Source organism: Vicugna pacos, chromosome 11 (assembly GCF_048564905.1).
Source record: "Vicugna pacos chromosome 11, VicPac4, whole genome shotgun sequence".
Taxonomy (NCBI): Eukaryota; Metazoa; Chordata; class Mammalia; order Artiodactyla; family Camelidae; genus Vicugna; species Vicugna pacos.
Window position 1 is genome coordinate 39,277,236 of NC_132997.1, and position 24,736 is coordinate 39,301,971.

At 59.4% G+C, this 24,736-nt stretch overlaps 2 protein-coding genes across 7 annotated transcripts in view; both read left to right on the top strand.

Annotated features, from left to right (window-relative positions):
• The first annotated feature begins 2,982 nt into the window (after positions 1-2,982).
• Positions 2,983-13,417, top strand: OPN4 (opsin 4). 2 transcript variants are annotated; one of them, XM_072972312.1, is made up of 11 exons: positions 2,983-3,126; positions 4,347-4,492; positions 5,058-5,093; positions 5,559-5,692; positions 6,041-6,244; positions 6,876-7,047; positions 7,487-7,651; positions 8,569-8,676; positions 9,549-9,729; positions 10,950-11,093; positions 13,010-13,417. In XM_072972312.1, exons 1-11 carry the CDS (start codon positions 2,983-2,985, stop codon positions 13,046-13,048), a joined length of 1,473 nt encoding a protein of 490 aa, XP_072828413.1. In that variant the 3' UTR covers positions 13,049-13,417. The 2 variants fall into 2 exon arrangements, with proteins under 2 accessions (XP_072828413.1, XP_006217444.2); XM_006217382.4 differs by lacking the exon at positions 5,058-5,093.
• Positions 13,418-14,096: 679 nt separating this feature from the next.
• LDB3 (LIM domain binding 3) overlaps positions 14,097-24,736 on the top strand; it is a 63,095-nt gene continuing 52,455 nt past the window's right edge. For 3 of the 5 annotated variants that reach the window (XM_015250469.3, XM_072971172.1, XM_006217387.3), the window contains exons 1-2: positions 15,900-15,936; positions 16,032-16,147. In XM_015250469.3, coding sequence (XP_015105955.1) covers positions 16,055-16,147 — 93 coding nt within the window. In that variant the 5' untranslated portion in view covers positions 15,900-15,936; positions 16,032-16,054. Of the gene's footprint in view, positions 14,131-15,448; positions 15,582-15,899; positions 15,937-16,031; positions 16,148-24,736 lie in introns of those variants that run through there. The other 2 variants (XM_072971171.1, XM_072971170.1) reach the window with 2 other exon arrangements.

A 24,736-nucleotide genomic window follows, 5' to 3' on the forward strand; every position in this document is an offset into this window, starting at 1 on the left:
TGGCTACGGGGGCCGGTGGGGGCGGCATGGAGGCATAACGCACATGGGCTCCAGGACCCCTCCCTGCTCTGCTCTCTCAAGCCCCACTCCCTCTGGCTTCCAGGTAGGTCTGGCGAGGCTCCTGAGAAGGACAGGAGACCAGAGGGGAGAGTGGTGGGCATTCCCACCTCAAATTCTGCTCATCGCAGCGCCTCTGCTGGTGACCACGTCCCTCCCGAGGCTCCAGCTCTCTCTGCCGCTCCCTGTTGGACAGCCCTAGCCCCTGGAATCCCACCTTCCACCTCTTGTCCTCCCAGCCTCGGGTATGGCAGTGCGTCCTACTGTGGCTGATTTCTGGATGCCTCAGTGTCCCCTCAGATCGCCTTCCACCACTTGTGACCAGTCCCTAAGCCCTCTAGAAGGTCTAGATCAGCATCTTTCCCTCTGAATGTGTGACGGATCACCTGATTCGATAGGTCTTGAGTGTTTCTAGCAAACTCCAGGTGAGAGTGATGCGGTCAGCCCTTGGACCACACTTTGAGAAGCGAGGACCAGGGAGATCTTTATTTTCCTGAAACAATGTGCCAGGCACTCTGCTGGGCAGTAGGTCACAGCAGTGAACCAATCAGACCTGCTTGCAGTCCAGAGAGGGAGACAGACCCAATCAGATGACCATCACTGTAATTGACACCACTGGTTGGTAAGTGCTCCAAGGGATGGACAGGAGGCTGTGAACACTGGGTGCTCAGGATGGCTTCCTTGACACCGTGATGAGGCGGTTTGAGCTGAAATCCAGAAAAGGGGGAGGGGAAGGTTTCAGGGCAGTACGTGAGCAGGGGCTGGGTGACCACAGAATGGTGTGTCATCTGTGGCCTGAGAGGAGGCCAGCCTGGCCAGAGCGCAGTGAGGACTCCCCCTCGAGTAGGCCAGAAGCTCAGGTCACCAGACACTGAGCTGGCTCCTCCTCCCCCACCAGGAGGGTCTGCACCTGGACTTGACTCTCCCTGCTGCGGTCAGACCTCCCCTTCCCCCACAGCCTGACTCCAGCTTCCAGAAAGGTCTCCAGGTGCTGGCAGCTGGCACTGTCAGACACCTCCCTGCTCTGCTGGCAGCGACACCCAGACTGCCTGGCGCCCGAGCCTGGCTGCTCTTCCCTGATACAAGGTCGTCATGGCTGCATTAACACAGGGGCAGCAGCAGGGGGTTCAGGTCCATGCCCAGGTACACAGTCCGCTGCAGGGGCCGCCTGGCCCGTGCACACAGACACACAACGTGCCGCTTCCTACTCGCCTTCAGTGGTTTAGTTTCCGTACAAAACCCACTTTGTATCTCCATATACTGGATGATATTGTAGTGTTTGCATTCACCCTCTGGCCACATTTGGGCTTTGTCGATAAACGGAAGCCATCAAAGGGTTAACCATGACAGAGTCTGTGTTTCCAAAAGCTTTGCCTTTCAGGTGCATCTTGAAAAATGGGCTGATGGGAGTCGGGCAGCAGAAAGGGGGAAACCATGGAGAGAGGAGTTGCGTGTGGGTATGGCAGCTCGGCTATCAGCTCAGGGGTCCCTAGGGCCACAGAAGCACCAGGAGCCAGTGGCTGTCACTGAGCGCTGAGGCCAGCCTGCTCTCAGCACTGGGAGAGGAAGTCTGCCAGGCCGGCCTCTGAGGGCGTGGGCGCTGGGAGGTCTTGGAGGACCCCCCAGATCCATTTGTCCCTGCGCCGAGCCTCTTCCCCAGCCCCCTACCCACCCCCCCCACGGTGAGCCTGTGAGCCAGAGACCCGCCACGGAAGGGCCTCGGGAGGCCGCGGGGCTGAGCCGTGAGCTGCTTTGGTGCCTGTTGGGAAGCGCGCTCCCCGCTCTGAGTGGGGGTGCTCCCACCCCAGCCCAAACCTGGGGCTGTCGCGGAGCTGTTGAAGACTCAGGGACTGTGGAGGAGGAGATGGCACCTGTCTCCACTCCAGGGCTCCTCAAATCTTGACACGGTGCCTCAGGACATGGCACCCGCGTGGGACGTTCCTGGAAGCTGAGCAGACCCCCTGGAAAGGGCGGCGTGCGCAGCCTCCATCCTCGCCAGCTCCGAGGCTCTGCCTTCTGCTCCCACTGCCTCCTCCAAGAGGCAGGTGTGGACTGAGGTCCCCTCCGCCTCTGACACTTCCCTCAGTCGAGGCCTGCAGCCCTGGGTGAGCTCCCAGGTCTCTACCAGCTTTGCAGAGGTTTTTTTGATTTTTTTTTTTATCTTTATACTTCAATGAAAAAGTTTATTATCAAACAACCAAGAAATGCCTCGTGATCTGATCTCCCCCTGATTGTTCTCTGTCCTGGGGCATCCACTGAGCTCCATTTCTGACACGGGTGACCCGTCCTGGTGGTGGGATGGTTGTGAAGATGTGACGGGTCACATGAGCAGACATGAGGGTCGGGCGCCCCGTGAAAAGGCTGAGGCTGGGCTCCGCAGACAGCCCTGGGGGTCCTGGGGGCAGGAGAGTCTTCCTGAGGAGCTCATGGAAGGAGAGCCTGGCCAGAGGGGAGGATGAAGGCGAGGAGCCAGAGCCCGGTAGTCTGCCCTGAAATACACATGGACACACACATTCACACAGACACACACTCTCATACTCACTCGCACGGGCACACACAGTCACACACATTCACACATGCGTGCCGCCATCATCAGGGACCTGTGTCTGAGGGAGCCGGGGGCACCGAGTGACGGGGCATATGTACTCCCAGCTCCGCTTCTTAAAGGTGAGGACGGACCCTGTGACTGTGAGTCGCCATAACTGTGACACTCTCTCCTGTGTGCGTCACTGGACACAGAGCAGCACCAACCGCAAGAACAGCTTTGGGCTGGATCCACGCCAGACACAGGAGCAGGCAACCGGCAGACCAGGAAGGGGTGCTGAGGATGGAGGGAAGCTGGGAGACTGGACACAGCTAACGTCCTGAGCCCTCCACGCCCTGGACGTCTCTCTGGGCTTGAGAAAGGACCCCCCCCACCTCAGGATGAACCCTCCTTCGGGGCCGAGAGTCCCGCCGGGCCCGGCCCAGGAGCCCAGCTGCATGGCCACCCCAGCCTCCCCCAGCAGGTGGGACAGCTCCCGGAGCAGTGCCTCCAGCCTGGACCACCCTCCGCCCATCAGCCCCACGGTAAGCCTGGGGCCAGCGTGTGCGTGCAGAGCCTTCCCTCCCCAACCCTGGTGCCCTTCCCGGGGACACACAGGGGCTTTGACAGGGAAATAGAAAAGACCCAAGCTGTGCTGTGGGACCCTGGGCATGTTGCTGGACCTCACCGAGCCTGTCCTACACAGAGAGGCCAGTAGTGGAGATTGTGGCAAGTTTTCCTTCCCCATGGAGAGCATTCGAGGAACAGAAAAGCCAGCCTTGTGGGACAAGGAGCTAGAATGGGCCAGGCCTGCCCTTGGCTGCATCCACTTCTAAGGGCGGTACGATGCCCCTTGGAGCCTTCCAGAGAGGAAGGCATACCCGGGGCCTCTGGCTTTGTCCCAGCCCAGAATGAGGTGTTGCATGCCTTCTGCTGCCTCCATCATTTTAGCTAGGGCCCACAGTTAACTGGAGAGGGATGATGGTACCCCCAGGACTATGGGATGCTGGCCTAGGTTCTGGACAGGATGGGAAGCTCCAGGAGCTGTAGGAGCCAGGGCAGGACAGAAATTAAACCTCTAACTTCCCTGGAAAGGAGCTGGGAGGGGAGTGGTCTTTAAAGCCCTTTGTACTGGCCTCATAGGATTGTGACCTCCCTGCAGTGACCTGGGAGTCCTGAGTTTCCTTTTTAGAGGATCACTCTTTCCCTCACTCTCACGCCAGGCATCGAGGTCAGCCCTGCAGTTACATAGCTGGGGGAAGACAACCTCCTTCTTTGAAGTCTGGTGGGTGTGGGACTCCTGAGTGGAGGGGCTCCACCCCACCCCACCTCCCTGGGTTCAAGGGGACTGGAAGACCACTGCTGACTGTCTCGGGCACTTGGGAGGGGGCACATAGAGAAGAGAGGAACCCACCCAGGAAATGGCTCTGCCTTCTTCCCAAGGAGAAACAGAGTCACTCCAGCCACGTCCCTGCTAGCCAATCATGTGTCTGTCCGTCCCACCAACCTCCAACAGGTGATCTGAGCACATTCCTGGAAGCCTCTGGGCCATAGTATAGGAGCTTGGCTTGGCTTTAGGGAGACCTGTGTTTACCCTGCAGCTCAGCCACTTGCCAGCTGTGTGGGCAAGTGTCTTTGCCACTCTGAGCCCACCCCACTGGGGCGGTTTCTTCCCTGCTCTCCTGGGAACCCTAACCCTCCCTTCTCAGGACTGTCTGAAGGTGACAGGGTCACGTGACGCCCTTGTTTCTCTGTCTCTCCACAGGCCGCCAGGGCTCAGGCTGCTGCCTGGGTCCCCTTCCCCACAGTCGATGTTCCAGACCACGCCCACTACACCCTGGGCACTGTGATCCTGCTGGTGGGGCTCACGGGGATGCTGGGCAACCTGACGGTCATCTATACCTTCTGCAGGTGTCTGGTCGGCAGGGTGGGGCCTGGGCACTGAGGGCAGCCAGCCATGCAGAGACAGGGCAGAATGCAGGGCAGGAATGCCAGTGCCAGTTCTGCCAGGGCACATTGAGCCTGGGCGGGGAGGCCAGGGCCAGTGGCCTCAGGCTCAGGCCTCTGTCTGCAAACCCAGGGAAGGGGCCAAAAAGTAGTCCAGGGAAGCTTGAGTGGCACATGCCATCTGGGCCCCAGGCACGCCCTCTGTGTAGGGCGAGTGTCCCGACGACACGCGTCTCTGCATGTTCTGCCCTGCTCTCAGCTCCCCTCCACCGTCACCTGCCCCAGTGGGCAACCTCCCTCTGCCTCAAAGAGCAGCCCTGGTGCCAGGGTCCTGAGTCCTCAAGCCCTTCAGCAGCCAGCCCTGGTCACCACCCCCGGCTTCCTTCCTTACCTGCCCCGTGCGCAGGCTGAATGGCTGAGACAGGCAGGTGGAGAAGCGAGCCCCTGGGTCCGCCACCTATTAGCTGAAATGCCTTTGGGCAACTTACTGATCCTCTCTGAGTCCACTTTTCTTGTCTGCAAAATGGAGATGTGATTTACTTCCTGGAGTCAATGTGATGATTAAGTAAGTTTTTGTGAGTGCGGTGCCCAGCAAATGAGTGAATCCTGGCTGTGCCACTTAATGAGTCTTGTGATCTGGGACAAGACACTTCACGGGTGGGAGCCCCAGTGTTCTTATCTGGAAAATGGAGGAAGGGCAGGGTAGATGTGAAGACGGATGATTACAGGAGATGAGGTTTGTGGAAGTACCTGGCCCATAGGGCACAATTGTCAGCTCCTCTCCCCTTTGCCAGCCCCGAGGGTGAGGACTGCAGAGACACTGGGAGGAGGGGGACAAGGGAGGCAAGAGTTGCTGTCTTGAGGGGTCTCCCCTCAGCCCACACTACCAGGCTCCAGCGTTGTTTGGCTGGTACTAGCTGAGCAGTGGGATGGGTCTGTGGTCCAGCAGCTCTTGCTTGTGTGCGCATGCGTGCGTGTGCACTTGTATTTGAGGCAGAAGAGCCTCCTGACAACTTCTGACCCCTCACAGGAGCAGAGGCCTCAGGACACCTGCCAACATGTTCATTATCAACCTCGCAGTCAGCGACTTCCTCATGTCCTTCACCCAGGCCCCCGTCTTCTTCGCCAGCAGCCTCTATAAGCAGTGGCTCTTTGGGGAAGCAGGTAGACACTCAGGGCGCCCTTTGGCTGGAAGGAGGAGGAGGGTTGGGGCAGGGGATGTCCACAGTGGCGGGGAGCCCAGGTGAGAAGGTGATTTGCTCTACCTGGGCAAAGAGTGGGCAGCCACGCCCAATCTCATGAGTCAGCAGAGGGAACACTCCACTTCCACTCCTGAGGCTTCCGCCAGCCTCTGGCCGACGTGGTGAGCGGGCAGGGCAGACAGGAGTTCAGACTTACTTTCCCTGAGAGGCGAGGGCAGGAGCTGAGCAAGGCCATCCCCGGACCCTCCCTCCCCTGGGGTATCTGATGGGCTCCCTGCCAAGGACTGAGGTCAGGGAGCTGTGCCCACAGGCTGTGAATTCTATGCCTTCTGTGGGGCTCTCTTTGGCATCACCTCCATGATTACCCTGACGGCCATCGCCCTGGACCGCTACCTGGTGATCACGCGCCCACTGGCCACCGTCGGGATGGTGTCCAAGAGGCGGGCGGCGCTTGTCCTGCTGGGCATCTGGCTCTATGCCCTGGCTTGGAGTCTGCCACCCTTCTTTGGCTGGAGTAAGTGGGCTCAGGGAATTGGGAAAGGAAGGTAGGCTGGGAGGGGCACGTTCAAGGGGCAAGTAGGTGGACTTGGGTCAACCAACTGGCATGGGGGCCAAGGGACAGTCTAAGCCTCCAAGCAAATGGATATTCAAGGGGCACAACTGTCAGCAGGGGGAAGCGTGGCTGTATTATCAGCAGTCAGTCCCTTCCCCCAATACCGAGGGGAAGACCATGTGGTTCCTGACCGGTGGGGACACGTGCATCTGATGTGGAGTTTGCATTGAGTCAGACAGGCAGGGGTTGGGGTGTGGGGCCTCAGCAGGAAGGAGGCTTAGCAGCAAGGCATCTACCTGTCTGGGGCAGGACCGGGAGGCTGGCTGAAGTCTGCGGGAGTAAGAGCCTGGGGCTGCAGTGAGGTCTTTCTCCCTAACTGGCAAGACTGGGCAGCAGTGGACTTTGCCAGCTGTCTCCTGCTAGAACAGCCTGGAAAACTCTGCTCCACGTGCCTTGGCTTCCTCACTCCACTGAGCAGGGCTGGGGCCGGGGCCAGCGTTTGAGACTCAGACCCCACATCCAAAGCCTCTGCTGGATGAGGAGCCCGAGCCAGCGCCGCCCTGAAGGCCGAGCACCCGCCCCTGGTTCCCAGGTGCCTACGTGCCCGAGGGGCTGCTGACCTCCTGCTCCTGGGACTACATGAGCTTCACGCCATCAGTGCGCGCCTACACCATGCTGCTCTTCTGCTTCGTGTTCTTCCTGCCCCTGCTCGTCATCGTCTACTGCTACATCTTCATCTTCAAGGCCATCCGGGAGACAGGCCGGTAAGCGCCGGGCATGAAGGAGGGGCTCGGAGGGAGGGGGGCCATGCCCCTTCTTCCGGGCTGCCCGCGTCTCACATCTGTGCCCTCCCCCAGGGCACTCCCGGCCCCAGGTGGGCAAAGACCAGCTGAGCACTTGTGCTTGGGGGGGAGGTGCCTTCAGACCAGGACAGCCCTGCAGCTTAGAGGAGTCTCAGGAGACAGGGCCTTCTGAAGCGGGGGCCGTTAGGCTTGGTCAAGGGATCTGGGGGGCAGAGAAGACACACAGGCAGAATCACTGGGAGGCAGCTTAGGCTGGATGTAATGGAGAACTTTCTGGGAGTCAGGGCTGCCTGCACTGAAAGGGATGGCTAGGTCCAAGAAGGCTCCCTGACCGTAGCCGTGACCCTGGCAGTCACTGCAACCCGAATGCGGTCAGACCCAGACTCTGCACGCTTCCTAGATCTCTCCAGACATTCAGGGCCTGCGAGGGCGGTGGTGAGTGCCCCCGGCAACGGCAGCGGCTGCAAAATGAATGGAAAATGGCCAAGATCGAGCTGCTGGTCATCCTTCTCTTTGTGCTCTCCTGGGCCCCCTACTCCACTGTGGCCCTGCTGGGCTTTGCTGGGTGAGTGGTGACGAAGGGGCTGGGGCAGGGGTTGAAGGGGTGGAAGAAGGGTGAGGAGACCCTGAGGCAGTCTCCCCTCCCAGCCCAAGCCCAAGCCAGCCATCCTCACACGCTAGGTCCAGCCCCTCAGCCTGTTCTCCACCTGCTGTGAGATGCCCCTCCTGAGCTCCCAGAGGCACCAGGAGACGTGCTGGGGGATCTCTGGGCCCTGCTGGATTTGGCCTGAGGGCCTGCCTGCGGGGATACCAGGTCCACCAGACCTCTTGGGGATATGCAGCTCTCCCTGAGGTTCTGGTTCCTTCTTCACCCGGCCTGCGGGCACATAGCCGGGGAGCTACTCACCTCCTACCTTCTAGTCCCGTGTGGCTAGAGTCTGCAGTAGCACGGACGTAGACCAGGCTTCAGAAGCACTTTGACACAGTGAGACCTGTGAATCCTTGCCAGAGTTTGGGTGTGATGGGCACACTCCTCCTTGTGCAAGGATGGCCTATTCCCTTCTTGGGCTCTCCTGTGAAGTTACTCTCAGAGAGCCAGGGGAGAGGTGGGCCTCAGGGTTGGGGCGGGGCTTGGGAAGAGCTGTGCAGAGGGCCAGAGTCATTGGGGATGGGGAGGGCTTCTTGCCAGCAGCACAGGCTCCGAGGGACAGTGGGACCTGGCGAAACCCCATAGCCTGGCACATCTTCTCAGCACCGCTCCATCAGTTGCTCCCTGGGATCCCACTGACCTCAGATCGGAATTCCCTGGCCTTGCAGACCCCACCCTGGGGGTGACTTGGTCGTGCTGGTTTGGGCCAGGCTGGGCTGTGCCCTGAGAGGGCTTGGTTGGCCTAGAGGAAGAAGGTTCCTGAGACAGTGGGTGGGCTGTGGAGTCTCCAGGGAGGGCCAGCTGGCAGGGGGCCCACGGCTGCTCTGTCCTAGGTACGCACATGTCCTGACGCCCTACATGAACTCGGTGCCAGCTGTCATCGCCAAGGCCTCTGCCATCTACAACCCCATCATTTACGCCATCACTCACCCCAAGTACAGGTGTGGCCCTCCTCCAGGACCCTGCCCCAGCTCCCCGGGCCCACCCTCACGGCATGGAGAGCCTGGGCCTATAAATGGGGGCAGAGGCCAGCCATCTTTCCTGTCTCTTGTATATGCATTGGGTGGGGAACTCCAGCCACTGAGAGCAGCCAGCGACACTGGGTGGGGTGTGGAGCTGGTGTGACCCTCTGCTGCCCCAGCTTCCCAGAGGTTCAGTTTCGAGAGACATCAGAGCTCCCTGGGCAGCATCCAATCCTAACTGGGATTTTCAGAGCTGAGACCAAAAGGCAGCTATGATTGGCTAATCACCTGTGCTGCCAGCTACAAAAGGAGGCCGCCAGACAGTGACAGGCTAGAGAGAGTCCCGCTCTGCCTCAGGGGCCCTGAAAGTGGCCCGGGGGTGGTTCTGGCCCAGAGCGCTCTCTGCTGATAGAATCCCAGCGCGGCTGGCCTCTTCTACCAGGGGGCCTGCAGGGCTTCCATTCGCCTGGTGGTGTCAGGAACTCCCTGAGGCCAGCTGCAGGCTTGGCCCGTCCAGCTCAGGAGCGTTCCTGGTCCTCATTTACAGAGGTGTGGCTTGGGCCAGCCACTTGAGGGCTGAAACCGAGCATCAGGCTGAACCTGCCACCCTACAGCTCTCCCTCCATGCCCAGGACCCAGCATCTGTCTATCCATCCCCAACCCTGTGAGCCTGTCAGTCTCCTTCACCCCAGCACTTGTCTGTATGTTCCCCCTAATCCCAGTGTCTGAATGTCCTCAATTCCCCAGTGGCTCTTTGTTCACTCCCATTAGCCCAGCGTCAGTCTGTCCCTCCACCCCTATCTATGCAGTCTGTCTGTCCATCCCTCTAACCCGAGGTACCGTCCCTGCAGAATGGCCATCGCTCAGCACCTGCCCTGCCTGGGGGTGCTGCTGGGTGTGTCGGGTCAGCGCACTGGCCCGTACACCAGCTACCGCTCCACCCACCGCTCCACACTGAGCAGCCAGGCCTCGGACCTCAGCTGGATCTCCGGACGGAGGCGTCAGGCGTCCCTGGGTTCCGAGAGCGAGGTGGTAAGGAGGCTGGGCCCTCACTGGCTAGCATCTCGCCATTCTTTCCTCAACCAGGCCAGCCTTAGGCTTCTGGGTGGGGCTGCTTCTGAGACTCGGACCCTCAGAAACCTGGGACGCTGGCAGGAAAAGCCCTCACCACTGCCCCATGTCCTTGCCACACATCATGCTCCCTGACAGGCAGGGGAACTGGGGCCCTGTTCGGCCAACAGAGGCAACAGTTTGGCCCAAGGTCACCCAGCAGCAGAGCCAGGACTGAACATGGCTCTTCCAACTCCAGGCCACTTCTCTTCCATGCTGGCAACTATCCCAGGGCCTTAGAGCCTCAGATCGAAAAGACTAGCATCTCTGGCCCTAGATGAGCCTCTAGAGAAACAGGCAAGAGCCAGCTCAGGGCCCTCTGTCCATAGCATTAAGCCCCCTCCTCTTGGGAGCCTTGAGGATCTCACGGGGTAGAGTGGAAGGAGCGTTGGCCCTGGAGCTGGGGACTTGTGTTCAAATCTGAGTTCAAGTCCTTACTGTGTGAGCTTGGACAGGTCAGTCACCCTCTCTGAGCCTCTGTAAAGTAAAAACTGCCATCTCTACATCCAAGACTAGATAGAGTGTCCACGGATGGGCGCTAGCCCCACAGTTGTGGTCAGCCATGGGAGCTACCAGTCCGCCAGCCCCTCCTTGGTGCCTAGAGCTGTGATGTCCCCTGATGTCCCCAGGAGAGTTCCCTGTGCCTTGGGCTTCTGATCCAGCTCCTCCATCATTGTGCCTCCAGAGTCCACTGTGGGCCTCACCAAGAGCTTCCGCTGACCCCTTCCCACTGCCTGCATCCCTGGGGGTCTCGGTTGAGGGGCTGAGAGAGGAGTGGTCAGAGGACCTATCCCTGAACCACTGTAGCGAATGACATCAAGGCGTGAATCTTAGCCATTAAGAGAGGCCTAGACCCTCGTGAACCATACCCATCCTGTACACTTAAGCAAGCACACAAGCCCCCAAGTGCCTGTGCACACACATGCACGCGTGCGCGTGTACACACACACACACACACACCCTAGCACATGCACTCACAGTTTGCAAGGGTTTGGTGACCAGCAACCCTGCAAACAGTGTCATGGGCCTCACCCCCATGAATATCTGTAGGAAGGATGGAGAAAGGCCTGATTCAGGAGAGGGCAGAAGCAGGACTGTGGAATGTCCCCCTCAACTCACAGGGACTCTCCCACTCCCCCCAGGGCTGGACGGACACGGAGGCCACTGCTGCTTGGGGGGCTGCCCATCAAGTGAGTGGGTGGTCCCCCTGCGGTCAGGGCCTGGAGGATGTGGAAGCCAAGGGCCCTCCCAGGCCCCAGGGACAGGAAGCAGAGGCTCTCGGGAAGGTAACTGGACCCAGCACCCGCCAATCTGTAAAGGGGTGGGGACAAGGAGCAAGTAGCCCAGGGAGTGGTCAGGAAAGGCGGGGGTCTTGTTCTCAGTGTCAAGGCCAACACCCTCTGGGAATTGCCCCCTCCCTGGACCTCCCAGCTTTCCTTGCCCACCTGGGGGTCCTGGGGGTCTCTGGGACACCAAGATGTTCTGAGCAGGCCTGAGTCTGAATGCACCCGAGTGTGACTGTGTCTGAGAGCATCTGTGTGTGATTGTGTGACCTTGACTGTGCAGGTACATCGCAGGTGGTGACTCTGCTGTGCTGTGACGAATGTCCAGCGTGGGTGTAAGTGTGTGTGAGTGACCACGTGCCCGGCACATGCTCTCTGTCACTGTGACACCCCAGGGCATGGGATTGTCTGCTCTGAGCTGAGCATGTGACCGAGTGTGAGCGGCAGGTAGCTCTCTGTGTCATTGGAAGTAGGACATACCTGGAGGGGGCGGAGCTGCGAACCGTGTATGTGCTCGCCACGAATGCCCTGAGATTAGGGTGTTGCCCAGAATACTTGCAGCTATTAAAAGAAAGCCAGCTGTCAGCCCAAGTGCCTATGGAACGGAATGTCGATGGTGATTAGAGAAGGCCAGATTCTGGAACGCTGGAAATGCCGTGTGCACAGGCCCAGAGGCTGCCCTTCCCCCTCAGCTGACAGCTCCCCACCCTGCCCCTCCACTCACACCCACACAGCACCCCCAGCTCCCGGGCTTTCTCGGGCTTCCCCAGCAAGACCAAGACCAGAGGCACTTTCCTGCCTTCCTTCCCCAAGGCTGCTCCCCTGCCTGTCCCCGAGAGGGGGAGCCCTGGGTGGGCTGCTCCCTACCGTTGCAGGGCCCCTGCCTCTATCAGCGTTCCCATCCCAGGGAGCACCACTCCCCAGAAAGGACTCCCTCCCCAGCCCTGGGCCCGGGCACTGTGCATGACCACAGAGGCCAGTGCAGAGGCCGGCAGCATCCCCCAGGCTGGCGGGCGAGGCAGTGATGAGAGGCACTGTGGGCTGGGGTGGGGCACTGGGCAGAGAGGGACAGCACATCAGCCGTCACCTAACACGTGTGATAAGCGCCACCATCGAGGTATCAGCACACAGGGTGCTGAAAGCAGGGGCAAGGCCCCAAGGGCTCCCAGGAAAGGTGGAGGTAAATCAGGGATTGCCAGGCAGGATGGGGCCGGGAGGGGGTGGGGTTTGGCTGGTCCAGGCTGGGAAACAGCCTGTCCAAACACAGCGGGGCACAGGGGAGCTCAGCATGTTCTGGAACAGAATGTCTCTCTGTGACCCCGGGAGCAATCAAGGGACCCTGGGAGCAGTCAAGGGACCCTGGGAGCTGGCGGTAGGGATGTAGAAGGATAGAGGGGCCGGAGGTGGTGGGAGCCATAGGGAGGCCCAGCCAGGTGCTGGCCTGAAGGTCTCCTTCCAGACCCTTGGAGGGCTTAGCGGCGCACTGAGGTGGGCTGGGTCAGCTTGGCAGAGTTGCCGGGCCTCTCTGCAATGGCTGGGGAAGGACAGGTTGAGTGGAAGGAGCTGGCAGAGAAGAGGGGAGAAGCCAGTAGGACAGGCAAGGAGTGAGGCATTTAAGGCAGCAGGGAGAGAGGAGACGCCTGCGCGTGCGGACAAGGGGTGGAGGGAAGTGGAGAACTGGATGCTGGGGGTGAGGAGAGCTCAGTCTGGCCCCCAGGAGTCTGAGAGCCTGGGGACATCCCAGGGGGCTATCCCACAGGCCGCACTGCTGGAGAAGGCCCATCACCCATCCAGGACAAAACCCGGTCCCTCCACGTAACCTCCCTTCAGCACGCGGTACCCCAGACACAGAGGGTCACTGGGAGACTATTCCCAGGGGACATTCCTTGGCTAAGCAGATGTATGCTGTTTGCTTTCAGACCAAGGGGCTGCTCCCCAGCCTGGACCCCAGGATGTAGCGTGCCCATCAGCTCTGCCTTCCTCCTGGGACATGTCCAGCCCCCTCAGGTCCCCCTCACACACACTGACCCAGGATTACCCTGTGGGCCTGGGGGCTTTGGAAGTGGCCTTGTCACCCACGCTGTGCTGGATTCATGGCCACATCCCACACGTCCCTGCTCTGCAGAGCGGTCTGCACCCCACTTCTCAGCTCAACAGGCTGCACCCCAGGCTCAGTCTGAAGAGTGGACACCCTCCCATTGCCTGCAGTCGTCCGCCTCTCCTCAAATGCTGTGTGCTGCCATTGTCCAAGTGGTGACAACGGCGATGGCTCCGGAGGACACAACCAGCTGCTTATGAGCTGCCCCTGCGCCCGGGCTGGGCATTTCCCTGGCACGGGAAGGGCGGCACTGCTTCTCCCGCAGCCAAAGCCCAGCGCAGACCTTTACACACTGGAAACTGGTACTCAGCCCTGGCTTTCCCCTCAGTGCACGGTTCCCACCACCGCCCGCCCTCTTGTGCCATGTGCGTTTGGGGCACACGCTCCTGTGTGTATGTATTTGCTTGCACACCAAGCACAGGCATGCACACATGGCGCCTGTGGCTTGTTTCAAATCAGTGGTCTGAGTTCATCCCAGGGCTGTGTGGCTCTGGCGGGGTGTGGAGAAATAAAAAGCAGAGAAGGTCTCCTTGGATAGGCACTGTCTCTTCCTGTTGGTGCCGCGATGGGAGAGAGACCCCAGGCCTGGCCTCTGACGCCCGCAGCAGCCTCTCTTCCTCCTCCCCCTCGGTCTCCCACCTCGTGAATTTCACTCCCCAAACCCCCACCTCAAACTGCAGGGAGCAGACTGGAGGAGGAGCAAAGTCCAGGCTTGCCCCCATCCCTGCTCCCCAAGGAGCTGCTCTTCTTGGGAAGCGGCTCACGCCCAGCCTGTGAGCACCAGCTGCTCTCTGGCTGGCTTCAGTTCTCCCAGGGGAGGCAGATGAGGGAGGCTGGCCTTTCTCTTTAAGAGCATTCTTCCAGCTACCCCTCCCTTTCCCCAGAGGCAGCCTCAGGCATCAGATGGTTGCCTGTGTCCAGAGAAAGAGCCTGCAGCTCCAGGTACAGCCTAGCCCGGGGCTCCCCGACCGTGTGCCTTTCCCCACACCGGTCATGCCCTGCTGCCGGGTCCTCTCCAGCCTGGCAGGACAGATGGCCCCTACCCCCAGGAAAAGGGGTAAAGCCAAGGATGGATTGGATGGGGCCTGAGGAAGGGGCAGGGGACGGGATGGGGGAGGTCGGGGTGCTGGCCATGAGCTGCTGGCCTCCTGGGCCAGGGCCAGGCAGCGAGGACAGCTGGGCTCCTGACACAGGGCAGAGGAGGTGGTGAAGTGGGGGAGAGAACACAGGTCCCTCCCTGGCCTCTTCCACTTGATAGTTCTGTGGCCTTGGGCAGGTTACCAAATGCCCCTGTGAAGTGGGGACTCCTTGCCATGCGGGTTGTATGCGCTAGGCCCAGGGCGTGAGGCGGGTGCTGGCAGCTGCGAAATTACTCACACCCAGGCCCGCATGAGTCTTCAGGGCCCAGCTCAGGCCAGAGTCTTCCAGGAGGGCCAAGAACAGCCCGGTTGCCTTCCCTGAGCCTCAATTTCCCCAACAGGGAACCAGAGTGGGCCTTGAGCTACCTCCAGACCACACAGGGCCTGAGATCTCTTCTGAGGAAAGGTCCAAAGACCACACTGGCAGGAATCCTCAGGGGCCTAGGCCCCGACTCGGAACACACTGTCTCTGGGTTATGGGCTGAACACACCACACACATTTTCCCTTCCCTGCCCCTTCTGGCCCCTTGTCCCAGCAGCTGAGCAAATGGCCTCTCCTCCCCTCCTCCCTGCCCCCTGCCATTCCGGCGCAAAGGGCACGGGGGCCTGGCGTGCGACACTGGCAGCTGGAGCTTTCCATGCTGCTGTCAAGTTTTCCAGAGCACAAATGAGACAGGAGAGCCAGGAATAACTGCTGGGCCCCCGGAGGGTCTGGAGGGTGTGGGCCAGCCTCAAACCTGTTTTCAGACCCTGTGCTGAGGGTGCAGGCAGGGCCCCCCGCCACAGCCAGGTTTGGGCATCCGGAGGCGCCTGCAGCCACTGGGAGCCCATTATCTGGCATGAGTTCCCATAGGAATAAGCTCAGGCTCCAGTGTGGCCTGGGTTTACTACCTGTGTGACCTTAGGGAAGTCACTCAACCTCTCTGAGCCTTGGTTCCTGTGGGACAAGTAGCAGCCTCTCAGGATCTGAGGGGATTACGGTGTGAGGGGCCTGGAGCTGAGCTGGACCAGGTCCAGAGCTGCTTCTCTTGTGATCGTTTTCGTGGCTGGACAACCCTGGGCCAGTTACCAAGCTCCTGAGCTGACACTCTGTCCGGACAAGAGGGAGGCTCAGCTGGGTCCTAGCCACCACCAGGGCTCCGCACTAGATAAGGCACAACTTCAAGGTCCTCGCCAGGGAACACAGGGCAGCAAAGACCCAAGTCACAAAGCCCCTGGCCGAGGGAGCTCAGCCACGGTCTTCCGGGCAAGGAGGTGGGTACAGCCAGGCGGAGAGCGGGGCTGGGCAGAGTCTAGGCTCTTCAGAGGGTGGAGGGAGCAAGGAGAGGAGAGCAGGGAGGCAAGAGCATTATCACTAACCTGGCCAGGCCCCTCTCCTGCCCCCTGGGGGGTGCTGGGTGCCGGACACCCCTCTCCAGGGGCTATATTAGCTGCGTGAGTCACAGTGGACGGGCTGGGAGACCGCGGGCGGGCGGGCACAGTGTAGGGTTACAGTCCATTTATGGGCGCAGCAGAGGGCAGATATCAGTGTCGATGGCATTCGTTCCCAGCTATTCTTAGGAGCCTCTCAGGAGCTCCACACAGCCTGGCCGGGCAGCAAGGGACACAGGCAAGGCTGGGGGTCGGGTGCAGGGACCAAGTTACAGGCTGGGGAGGCAGGGCACGCGAGGGTCCCCTCACTCTACTCTTCTCCTTTGTTCGCAGAGGCCACCGCTGTCAGCAGGATCATGTCTTACAGCGTGACCCTGACGGGGCCTGGGCCCTGGGGCTTCCGTCTGCAGGGGGGCAAGGACTTCAATATGCCGCTCACCATCTCCCGGGTGAGTGTGCGGTGCCCACAGCCTGGTACCCACAGGGGTGGGGCATGCTGGGAGGAGGGTGTGTGCATCTGTCTGTCCGTCCTCCCTGAGGTTCTTGGAAAGATGAGCATGCTTTTCTGGTCTAGGGGCTGGGACTAGACCCACCTAGATACTGCCAGCCACAGGCCCTTGGTTTGGGCCACAGCTGTTGCCCACCTGAGCTGGCTGACCTATTAGAATGTGAAACAGGGGGAAGTGGCTGTTGTTTTGAGCAGAGGAGGAAAGGCCAGGCAGGCAGGTGGGCAGAAAGTACAGTGCCTTCCTTTCTAAGCCCTACCCTGGGAGGGTGGGCTCAGGGTGTCCCCAAGCCTGGAGTATCTCCCTGGGATTCGACAGCTGCTTTGGGGAGATAGCACTCCTAGAGGGCAGGTGGCAGGCGGGTGGATAGTTAGATGGACAGATCACTGACCTTGGCTGCCCTGCTGTCGGGGCTGGGAGCTGGGCTGCACTGGAAACTGGTCTCCAGCACCCACTCCTTCCCAGATCTCAGCTAACAGCCTCCATCTCCCTCTGCCTCCCTGGGCCTCACACTGGCTGGCTTCATGGGGCTGGGCCTTCCTCACCTGCCTGAGCCCTGGCCACTCACCTGCAGCTGCCCTCCTGCCTGTCTCACGTCTTGTTCCCCATGCTCACCTGAAAGGGCCATGAGTCCTGCAGCGTCTGTGATCAGGGAGTAGCACTGTCTGATGGGGATGTCACAGATCTTTGGTGACTGTCTGAGTAACTCCCTTGCCCAACTGGTGACACCGAAGTCCAGAGAAGCTAGCTGCTTGAGAGGAAGCTGTCTGTGAGAAGGGACTTTGTTTTAACCACTGCTGTGTCCCTGGCACCAAGATCAGTACCTAAGACACAGTAGGTGCTCAGGCAACACTTGTTAAGTAAAAGGACTTCCCGTAAGTCCAGCAGAGTCGGGGCTGAAGGCCCCAAGGCTCAGGGCGGACTGTGAAATGTTCCAGGGCAAAGACGATCCCTGCCTGGTGGGGTGAGGCTGAGGCTGAGGCTGAGGCTGAGCTCCGGCAGGGCTGGTGCGGGCACGAGGGGGCAGGCTGAGGCCCGGGGCTGTCACTGGAGGGTGATGGATAGGCGGGGGTATCTGGGCCTCTGCCCACCTGGATGCAGGGAGACAGCGGAGACTTGCCTTGGGCCTGGGGGTGGGGCGGCGAGGGTGGTGGGGAGGCACAGGTGGGCAAGCCAGGCAAGGCCTGAAGGGTGCTTGGCAGAGGGGCAGGGAGACAGTGCCCCCCCTGGAGGCACAGTCCTGGCTGGGGAACCTGATGTGGACACTGGGGGGAACTTCAGAAGGAACGCCCCCCTCAGAGGTGCTGTGGGAGCCCCACAACAGCCACAGGGGCCACACTCCTCTGAGACAGGCGCTGGCCTAGCTCTAGCGCAGGGAAACGCCTTGTCCTCCATCCTCCTGCTGCAAGTCTGCCTCATTCTACCCCGAGAACCAGACCCACTGCCCTGGACACAGGGTCCCAGATACTAAAAAGACACCCAGAGCCTCGCATACTCCATCTGATGACACGGTGACACATGGGCAGTGAGCCCCAGTGGACACCCCCACCCCAGCCCCAAGACCCTCCATAGCTCCCAAGCCCCACAGTTGCAGGTCTTCTCCCTGCATCAGGCAGGACCATCCACCCTCACTCTCCTGGGTCCACCAGCCTCCTACACTCGGGACGCAGCCCAGATCTCCCCCAGCCCCACCGCCCTCAGGACCTCCTTCTGCTGCTCCCTGTCCCATCCCTGCGGGTGGAAATTAGCCCCCTGGCTCAGTGGCACCCAGGATAGCCAATTACCTCATCCAGGGTCTATGCGCCACCTGGCCCCAGCCAGCCCAGGGCTTAAATTGCAGCACAGAGGCCTTAAGCTAGACAGCAGGAAGAATGCCCTCACTGCGGGCAGGGGGTATATTGGGTTGTGCTAGAGCCAATGACTAGGGGGGACTTTTAAAAATAGAACCCAAAGCTCAGGCCGTGCATCAGGGGGTGGGCATAATGGCCTCTCAGCTCCCTTCAGGGGCACGCCCCGAAGCACCAAGGCCATGGAACAAGCTGGACTGGGTGCTGGGCCCTTCCCAGGGCTAGGAGCCTCTTGATAAGTCCTCTGGTGGGCCACTGACACCCTGGGCTCGGGCATCCCAGGCTCAGGGATGCTGGCCAGGCAGCCCTCCGGACACTCAGCCCTGCCCTCCCAGCTGGGCTGTGGGGTTTCCTGCTGGGGTGATCAAGTCCTTCTGCATCAGGAACTTCTTCCCTAAGAGGATGCAGAGCTCTCTGGAGGAAGCCTATTTCCACAGCAGCTATGACCCACTGTTCACAGTGGGCCGATAGATTCTCGGGCGTCCTGGCCTGAGCCTTTGCAACAGGGAAGTGGCGAATTGCGGTGGGGGGACTGGCAAAGGCAGGGCCTGCTCCTTCTCAGCAGGGGCTGGCATCCCCGGGCATAAGCACTGTGAGCCTGAGCGTGGAGTTCAGGCAGGCAGGGCTGGGACTGGCTTCTCACTTCAGAGCCGGGCAAACTGAGATTCAAACTTGCTCACGAACTCCTGAGTCCTCGGTAACCCCTAACTCCCATGCCTCTGGTGAGGGACTGGTAGAAAAGCATGGAGTGGGGCCCGTCCCCTGTCCGCTGCAGGCACTGGGCTGCAGCTCCCCCTGTGAGGAGGCCGGCCACCTGCAGTCTGGGTAGTGACTCCCGGACCCACCCTACCCCGCCCACCAGCCCCACAGCAACAACCCTGGAGCAGTAGCAGCCCCTCAGGTCCTCCCTTCGGTGGGTCTCAGCCTAAGGACCCACAGAGAAGTGGGTTCAGGAGAGACTCAGAGGGTGGAGGGGAAATGCCTTTATTTATCCTGGACAGGTGCGGCTGGGCCTGCAACGTGAGCTGCCCTCTCACCCCCACCCTCTCCAACCCCAGCCGGTTCTCCAGGAAATGGGGGAGGGGTGGCAGCAGCTCCAAACGCCCCGCCCCCACCCCTGTGGGAGCAGCTAGGCCAGAGGCTGGGGCCGTGGTCTGGGACGTTGTCCCTTCGTGCATGTTGTGGCCCCTGGCAGTATGACCAAGGCCTATGCTTTTGTTTGGCTCTGCTGCTCTCAGCTATGTTACCTTAGAAAAGTCAGTTCACCTTTTCAGCCTCAGTTTTCTCATCTGTAAGATGGGGAGAGTGCATTCATGAAAACACATGTGTGAGAGTGCATCCTAATGGGCACTTCTGAAAATACACCTGTGAAGATGGGGGAGTGGTAGAACTGAGCCCCGGCCCAGGGGGGTGCTGTCTCCCTGCTCCAAGGCCTCCAGTCCTTAGGGCCTCACCCACTGGCCTAGCAGGCTCACCTGGGTCCCCAGCCTGGAGGCCTCTGCCCGTTTGCTGTTTCCGGTTCCAGGATTTGTCAGGTTCTCCCAGCTATGGGGGTGGGTGCAGAGGACAGAGGGTCCCCTAGGAGAGGAAGGAGGACAGGCCGAGACTATTCTGGGGCAACTGTGCCGGCCGTTTCTGGAATTTTAAGGCCATCGTGCTGTTTCTTGGGCCGCGCCTAGCAGTGCTGACAGCCCGTGCTGTTTATAGCCATGCTGAAGGTCAGATCAGCCTCTGGAGGGCTGCTGCAGGGCTGGCAGGGTCCTCCTGAACAAACGAATGGGGAAGATAACCGGACAGAGGCCCTCCGCTGAAGAATGCATCCTTAGAGGTCCCCAGGGCAGGCCCTCTCCCTGCATGCTTTTTCTCCCTGGTACTCAGAGATGTTCCTGACCCCGTGAGGGCCCTGAAGGGAGTGGGCGTGAGATTGGCTGGGTCCTAGTGAGCAGACAGTCCAAGCTCCTCAACTCAAGCAACTCCATGGGCAGCCCCCAGGGCTCCTCCGGCTAAAGGCATTGTGGGACAGCAGTAAATGGGAGGAGGATGGGGCTTACTGTGATGTCTGCCAGGACTTGCTAGGTCAGCCCTTCTGCCTGGGAGATGTCTCCCCAGTTCCCTGAATCCCCCTCTCAGCCCGGAGTTATCCATGATTGCAAAGGTCCCCCCACCCTTTGCAATGGAGCCCTCCCATTCCTAAACATAGCTTCTTTGCTCTTTTGAAGCCAGGATCCACCTCTTCCCAGGAACCATCCTAAGTGGCATAAAGCAGACTTTGCCATGTCCCAGTGCTCTCGGGGACCCACTGGGTAGCATCCAGGACATAGACAGAACTATGACACAAGAGGAGAAGAGAAGTGGGAGGATGGGAAGTGCTCCTTGGTGGAGCACGGGCTTAGCATGCACAAGGGCTCAATCCCCAGTACCTCCTTTAATGAATAAATAAATAAAATCCACCCCCCAAACAAAGAAAAAAAAGATAAAAAACATTTTTTAAATTAAAAAGAGAGAGAGAGAGAGAGAAGAAAGAGACTCAGAAGGCCAGGGAGGGGTGTGATCAGCTAGAGAAGTAACCAGTGACCCCTGGCTTTGGGCACAGGGAGGTCATTGGTATGTGTGAAGCGGTGGGGGTCAAAGTCAGATGGCTGAATGTGAGAGGGATGGGAGATCGCAGAGGCAGGACCCGCTGGTCACCTCTTGGAGAGAAACATGGCAAGAGCCAGTTGGAGCAGCTAAGGCCGAAACAATGAGAGGCCTTTTTCGAAGACAATTTTTTTAGAGCAGTTTTAGGTTCACAGCAACACTGAGAGGAAATTTCTCAGACATTTCTCATCTATCCCCTGCTCCCACACATGCACAGCCTCGCCCATCACCTACATCCTCCACCAGAGTGTGCCTTTGTTACAACTGATGAAGCTACATTGACACATCATTATTACCCAGAGTCCAGAGTTTACATTAGGGCTCACTCTTCGTGTCTTACATTCTGTGGTTTTGGACCACTGTATTATATGTATCCATTATAGTGTCATAGAGAGTATTATCATTGTCCTAAAAATCCTCTGTGCAGGGAAAGGCTTTTTGAGTATAAACGAGACTCTGGCATTTTTATCAGCCAGGGTGCAGTGGGAGAGTGGGGCCATGGCATGACAGAAGGTTCCAGTGAGAGGGTAAAGGATGGAGCAAGTCCTCAGGGGAAGACAGATGGGAAGGGAACGGAGTATGGCCTGATAGTGTAATTTAATCACACGATGTAAAATGCACTTAGGGCTCCATGAAAATCCCCTGGGGTGTTAGCCGGAGAGGGTTGGGAGGAGATGCTGGAAGTTGCATAGCCCACAGCATCCACTCCCTGCCCTTGCCCCCATCCGTCACCACACCTAAACTGGCAGATCTAGAGGGAAAGGAAGACAGGGGCCTGTCTGGGTTTAAGCACTGGGAGTGATGGCCGGGAACTTCTGTGGAGCCCAGTGGCCCCTTCTGCTGCTGAGGAGCTGGGGAAATGCAGCCAAGGGCATGCCGGGGCCTTGCTTCCCTGGGACCCTGGACAGAACTTTTCTCCCTTCCAGATGATGCTTCACCCCCGCCCCCACCAGGGACAGGAGGCTGGCTCAGGGCTGATCAGTCAGGGCTAGCCCCTGGCACACCACCCTCTGCCAGCTCCAGATTTTGTTTCCCATGGAGCCGGGGAATGCAGCCTCCCAACCTCCAACCCCTGGTGCCTCCCAGGGGAAGGGGCCAGGGGCAGAACTTGAGCCTCTTCAGTTGGAGCGTCCCTGAAACTTTCTCAGCTCTGCACTGTCCTTGTATCATACCCTATTTAATGGTGAAGTCCTCTCCACAATCCTGGGGGAAAGGCGTTGTTGCCGGCGTTACCCAGAGGGCTGGCACAGCAAGCTCAGGTCTGGCTCACACCAGGGTCTGTGCTCTTTGCTCCGCTGCTCCCCCCACCACCCCCCAGGCACTGGAGGGTCGCTGGGGCCACAGCTGCTGCCTGGCCCCAGCTACCCCTGTGCCCTCTCTGGGGTGCCCTAAATCACGGCCCAGCAAGGAGGAAGGACTCCTGTGATGATCTGGGCCCCCATACACCTAGAACCTGTCCAAGGGGCTTTTGAGACAGGCCCTCAGTTCCCCGTTGAGAGGTGCCTGGAGACTGGAGAAAACTGAGAAGTAAAATGGGAAGGAAACAATCATTACAAAGAGTTTTTCAAGTGCTCAAGAGGGGCTAGAAAGCCTCTAAAGGAAAAATATCCACCGAAGATTTATTTAGCAACTTGGAGTCTTTTCTGGGACAAGGAAAACAGCAAGAGGGGGTGAGGGAATCAGACAAGAGATACAGGGGTACCTCATGCCTGGACTGCACTCTTCACAAGCCCTGGGCTTTGGGCAAGGGTCCAAGGGTGGCCCCACACTTCTGCCCAGCAGGCTGCTCCTGCCAGGTGGGGAGGGGATCTGATGGCCTGTGGGCTGAGCTGACAGACAACCTCCTTAGGGGCCCTGCCTCCATCCTGTCCCCTCATTTAAGGAGACCTGGGCTGAACGAGCAGAGCACCTCCCCACAAGAGGATTTATAGCACCCTCCACCCCACCAGCCCGAGGGGTCTTGGGCCCTGCTCAGGGCAGCCAAAGGTCAGGCCAGCTGAGCCCTGACGAACAGACACAGGTGTGGGGAGAGAGGCGCCGAGGTGGGCTGGAGCCAGCCCGGCGGCTCTCCTCAGGGAGCTTGGCTACCGACCAGGCCCCGGGGGAGGCTGGGCTCTTCCCCTGGGAATAGGATCTCCTTAGTCCAAACTTGAGGATAAGGGGGGAGCCAGGCAGGGCCAGGGAGCCCTGCAGAAAGGAATGGCGTTGGCTAGCCCATGCCTGCAGGAGAAAGACATTCTCAAGGCAGCTCCGAAGGAAGGGCATCCAGGTGGCCCCATGGCTTGCCCTAGCTGATCTGGCCCCAGTCTCTCTTGGATGTCATTCTGGTGTCCTTGTTCACACTTTATCCATGATCTCCTGGACACAGCTCTAGTCCTGCTTGGCAGGCATCACCTCCACCGGCATGAGGCCCCCTTCTCTGTAGATGCTTAGAAGCATTTTGGGGAGCCCTGGGGTTGGGGAGCCCTGCTTGGGGGTGTCCTGCTGTGGGGGAGCCCCACAGTCAGTCCACTAAGACCGCAGAGGCATCGCAGTTCACCCAGAATGGAAACACACTGGTGTCTGCTACCTTCTCTGCAATGCTTCAGACATAAGCTGGATGGATGAATGGAGAGAGGGGTGGGGACGTGACCAGCAAGTCACGTGAAAAGCTACAGAAGAACCTCAGTGGTGGGTATTTGGGTGTTCACTGTAGAACTGCAGGATTCGTTCCACCTTTTTCTCTGTTTGAAAATGTCCATAACCAAGTGTCAGGAACAGTAGAGCCCTGACTGTGAAGCTAGAAGGTGCAGGGAAGGTGATTTTCTGCAGCCCGGGCCTGGCTGAGCAGTTCAGCCTGCCCTCAGGAGTCCGCTCTCAGCCTAGAAAGTGCTTGGCTTTTCTTTGTTGTTGTTTTTTATCCTTTGTGCAACCACTGAAATCTAAGGAGACAACCCACTCTTGTCATTAGTAGGGGCTCTGCATGGCCATTGATTTGGAGATAGAGGCAACGCTGGTTTTGAGATGGCCTGTGGGGCTCCAAGGTGCCCCTGTGAGTCCTTGGAGAGCAGGCTGGACTTGGCAAACCAGACAGCGTGGCTTCCTAACCATCCAGTCCTTTGTTTCTCTGTTGCCCTTGCCTCGTCTCAGCAGATTCTGGGGGTAGTGGGGAGGCTGCTCTGGGCACAAGGTGGCCAGTGTTTAAGAAGATACCAAGGTTTCTGGGCCTGAAATGGTGGGTCCAGAGCAATCGGCGAGAGCCCTCCTGCTCTTGCAGTTATCCGTGGGTTAGCACAGGCGGTTTCCGGCCCACCCTGAAGAGCCCATCCGGGAATGGCCTGCAGGCTGGTGACTGCAGGGCCCTGGTTTGGATGGGAGATCCCGGAGATGGGCCTGGCCGGAGGTTTCCATCCACATCTGAGAGCCCAGAGTCTGGCCAGAGGCCCACCCAAGCCTGGCATCTGGTATAGGACTGTCCCCAGGTCCTTTCTAGGCTCCGTCTAGGATGGTCCCCAAGCCTTGGCCAGAAAATGGCTTCTGTCAGCATTAGAAGCCAGCCTTGTTCCTGGGGTATAGCCACGAAGTTGACTGGGATGTGCCCAGAGAAGCCAGGAGGACTGGCTGGTGGGCATGTTGGGGAGGAAAAACCAAGGGACATGCTCCAGGCACAGCTCAGGAGGGGGCAACTCCCAAGGGCTCCTCTCTCCTGTGATGTCACTGGGGGCAAGGCCTGCCTGGCATCCCAAGTGATGTCATGGGGAGCTTCCACATGATTTCGTGGGGGTCAGGTTATAAACTCATTCTATGTGATGTCAGTGGCGGGGTGGGGCTTGCATGGTATTCCATGTGACGTCACGGGGGTGGAGCCAGAGTCTCCTTGACATTCCATGAGACATATTTAGGGCTGAGGCTTCACCACATTCCAGGTAATGTCACTAGAGGCCGGCCATCAAGCTATTTTAGGTGATATCACTAGGCCCTCCAGAATTTTGCATTTCATGTGACGTCACTGGCGGGGAGGCCATCACGGCACTCAGGGTACTATTACTGGGGCGGGACATGCAGAATT

Coding starts and splice junctions, on each gene's coding strand:
- OPN4 (XM_072972312.1), top strand. CDS start 2,983: ATGAACCCTCCTTCGGGGCCGAGAGTCCCGCCGGGCCCGGCCCAGGAG. Junction 8,677..9,548: donor ATCACTCACCCCAAGTACAG/GTGTGGCCCTCC, acceptor CCGTCCCTGCAG/AATGGCCATCGCTCAGCACC. Junction 11,094..13,009: donor AAGCAGAGGCTCTCGGGAAG/GTAACTGGACCC, acceptor GTTTGCTTTCAG/ACCAAGGGGCTGCTCCCCAG.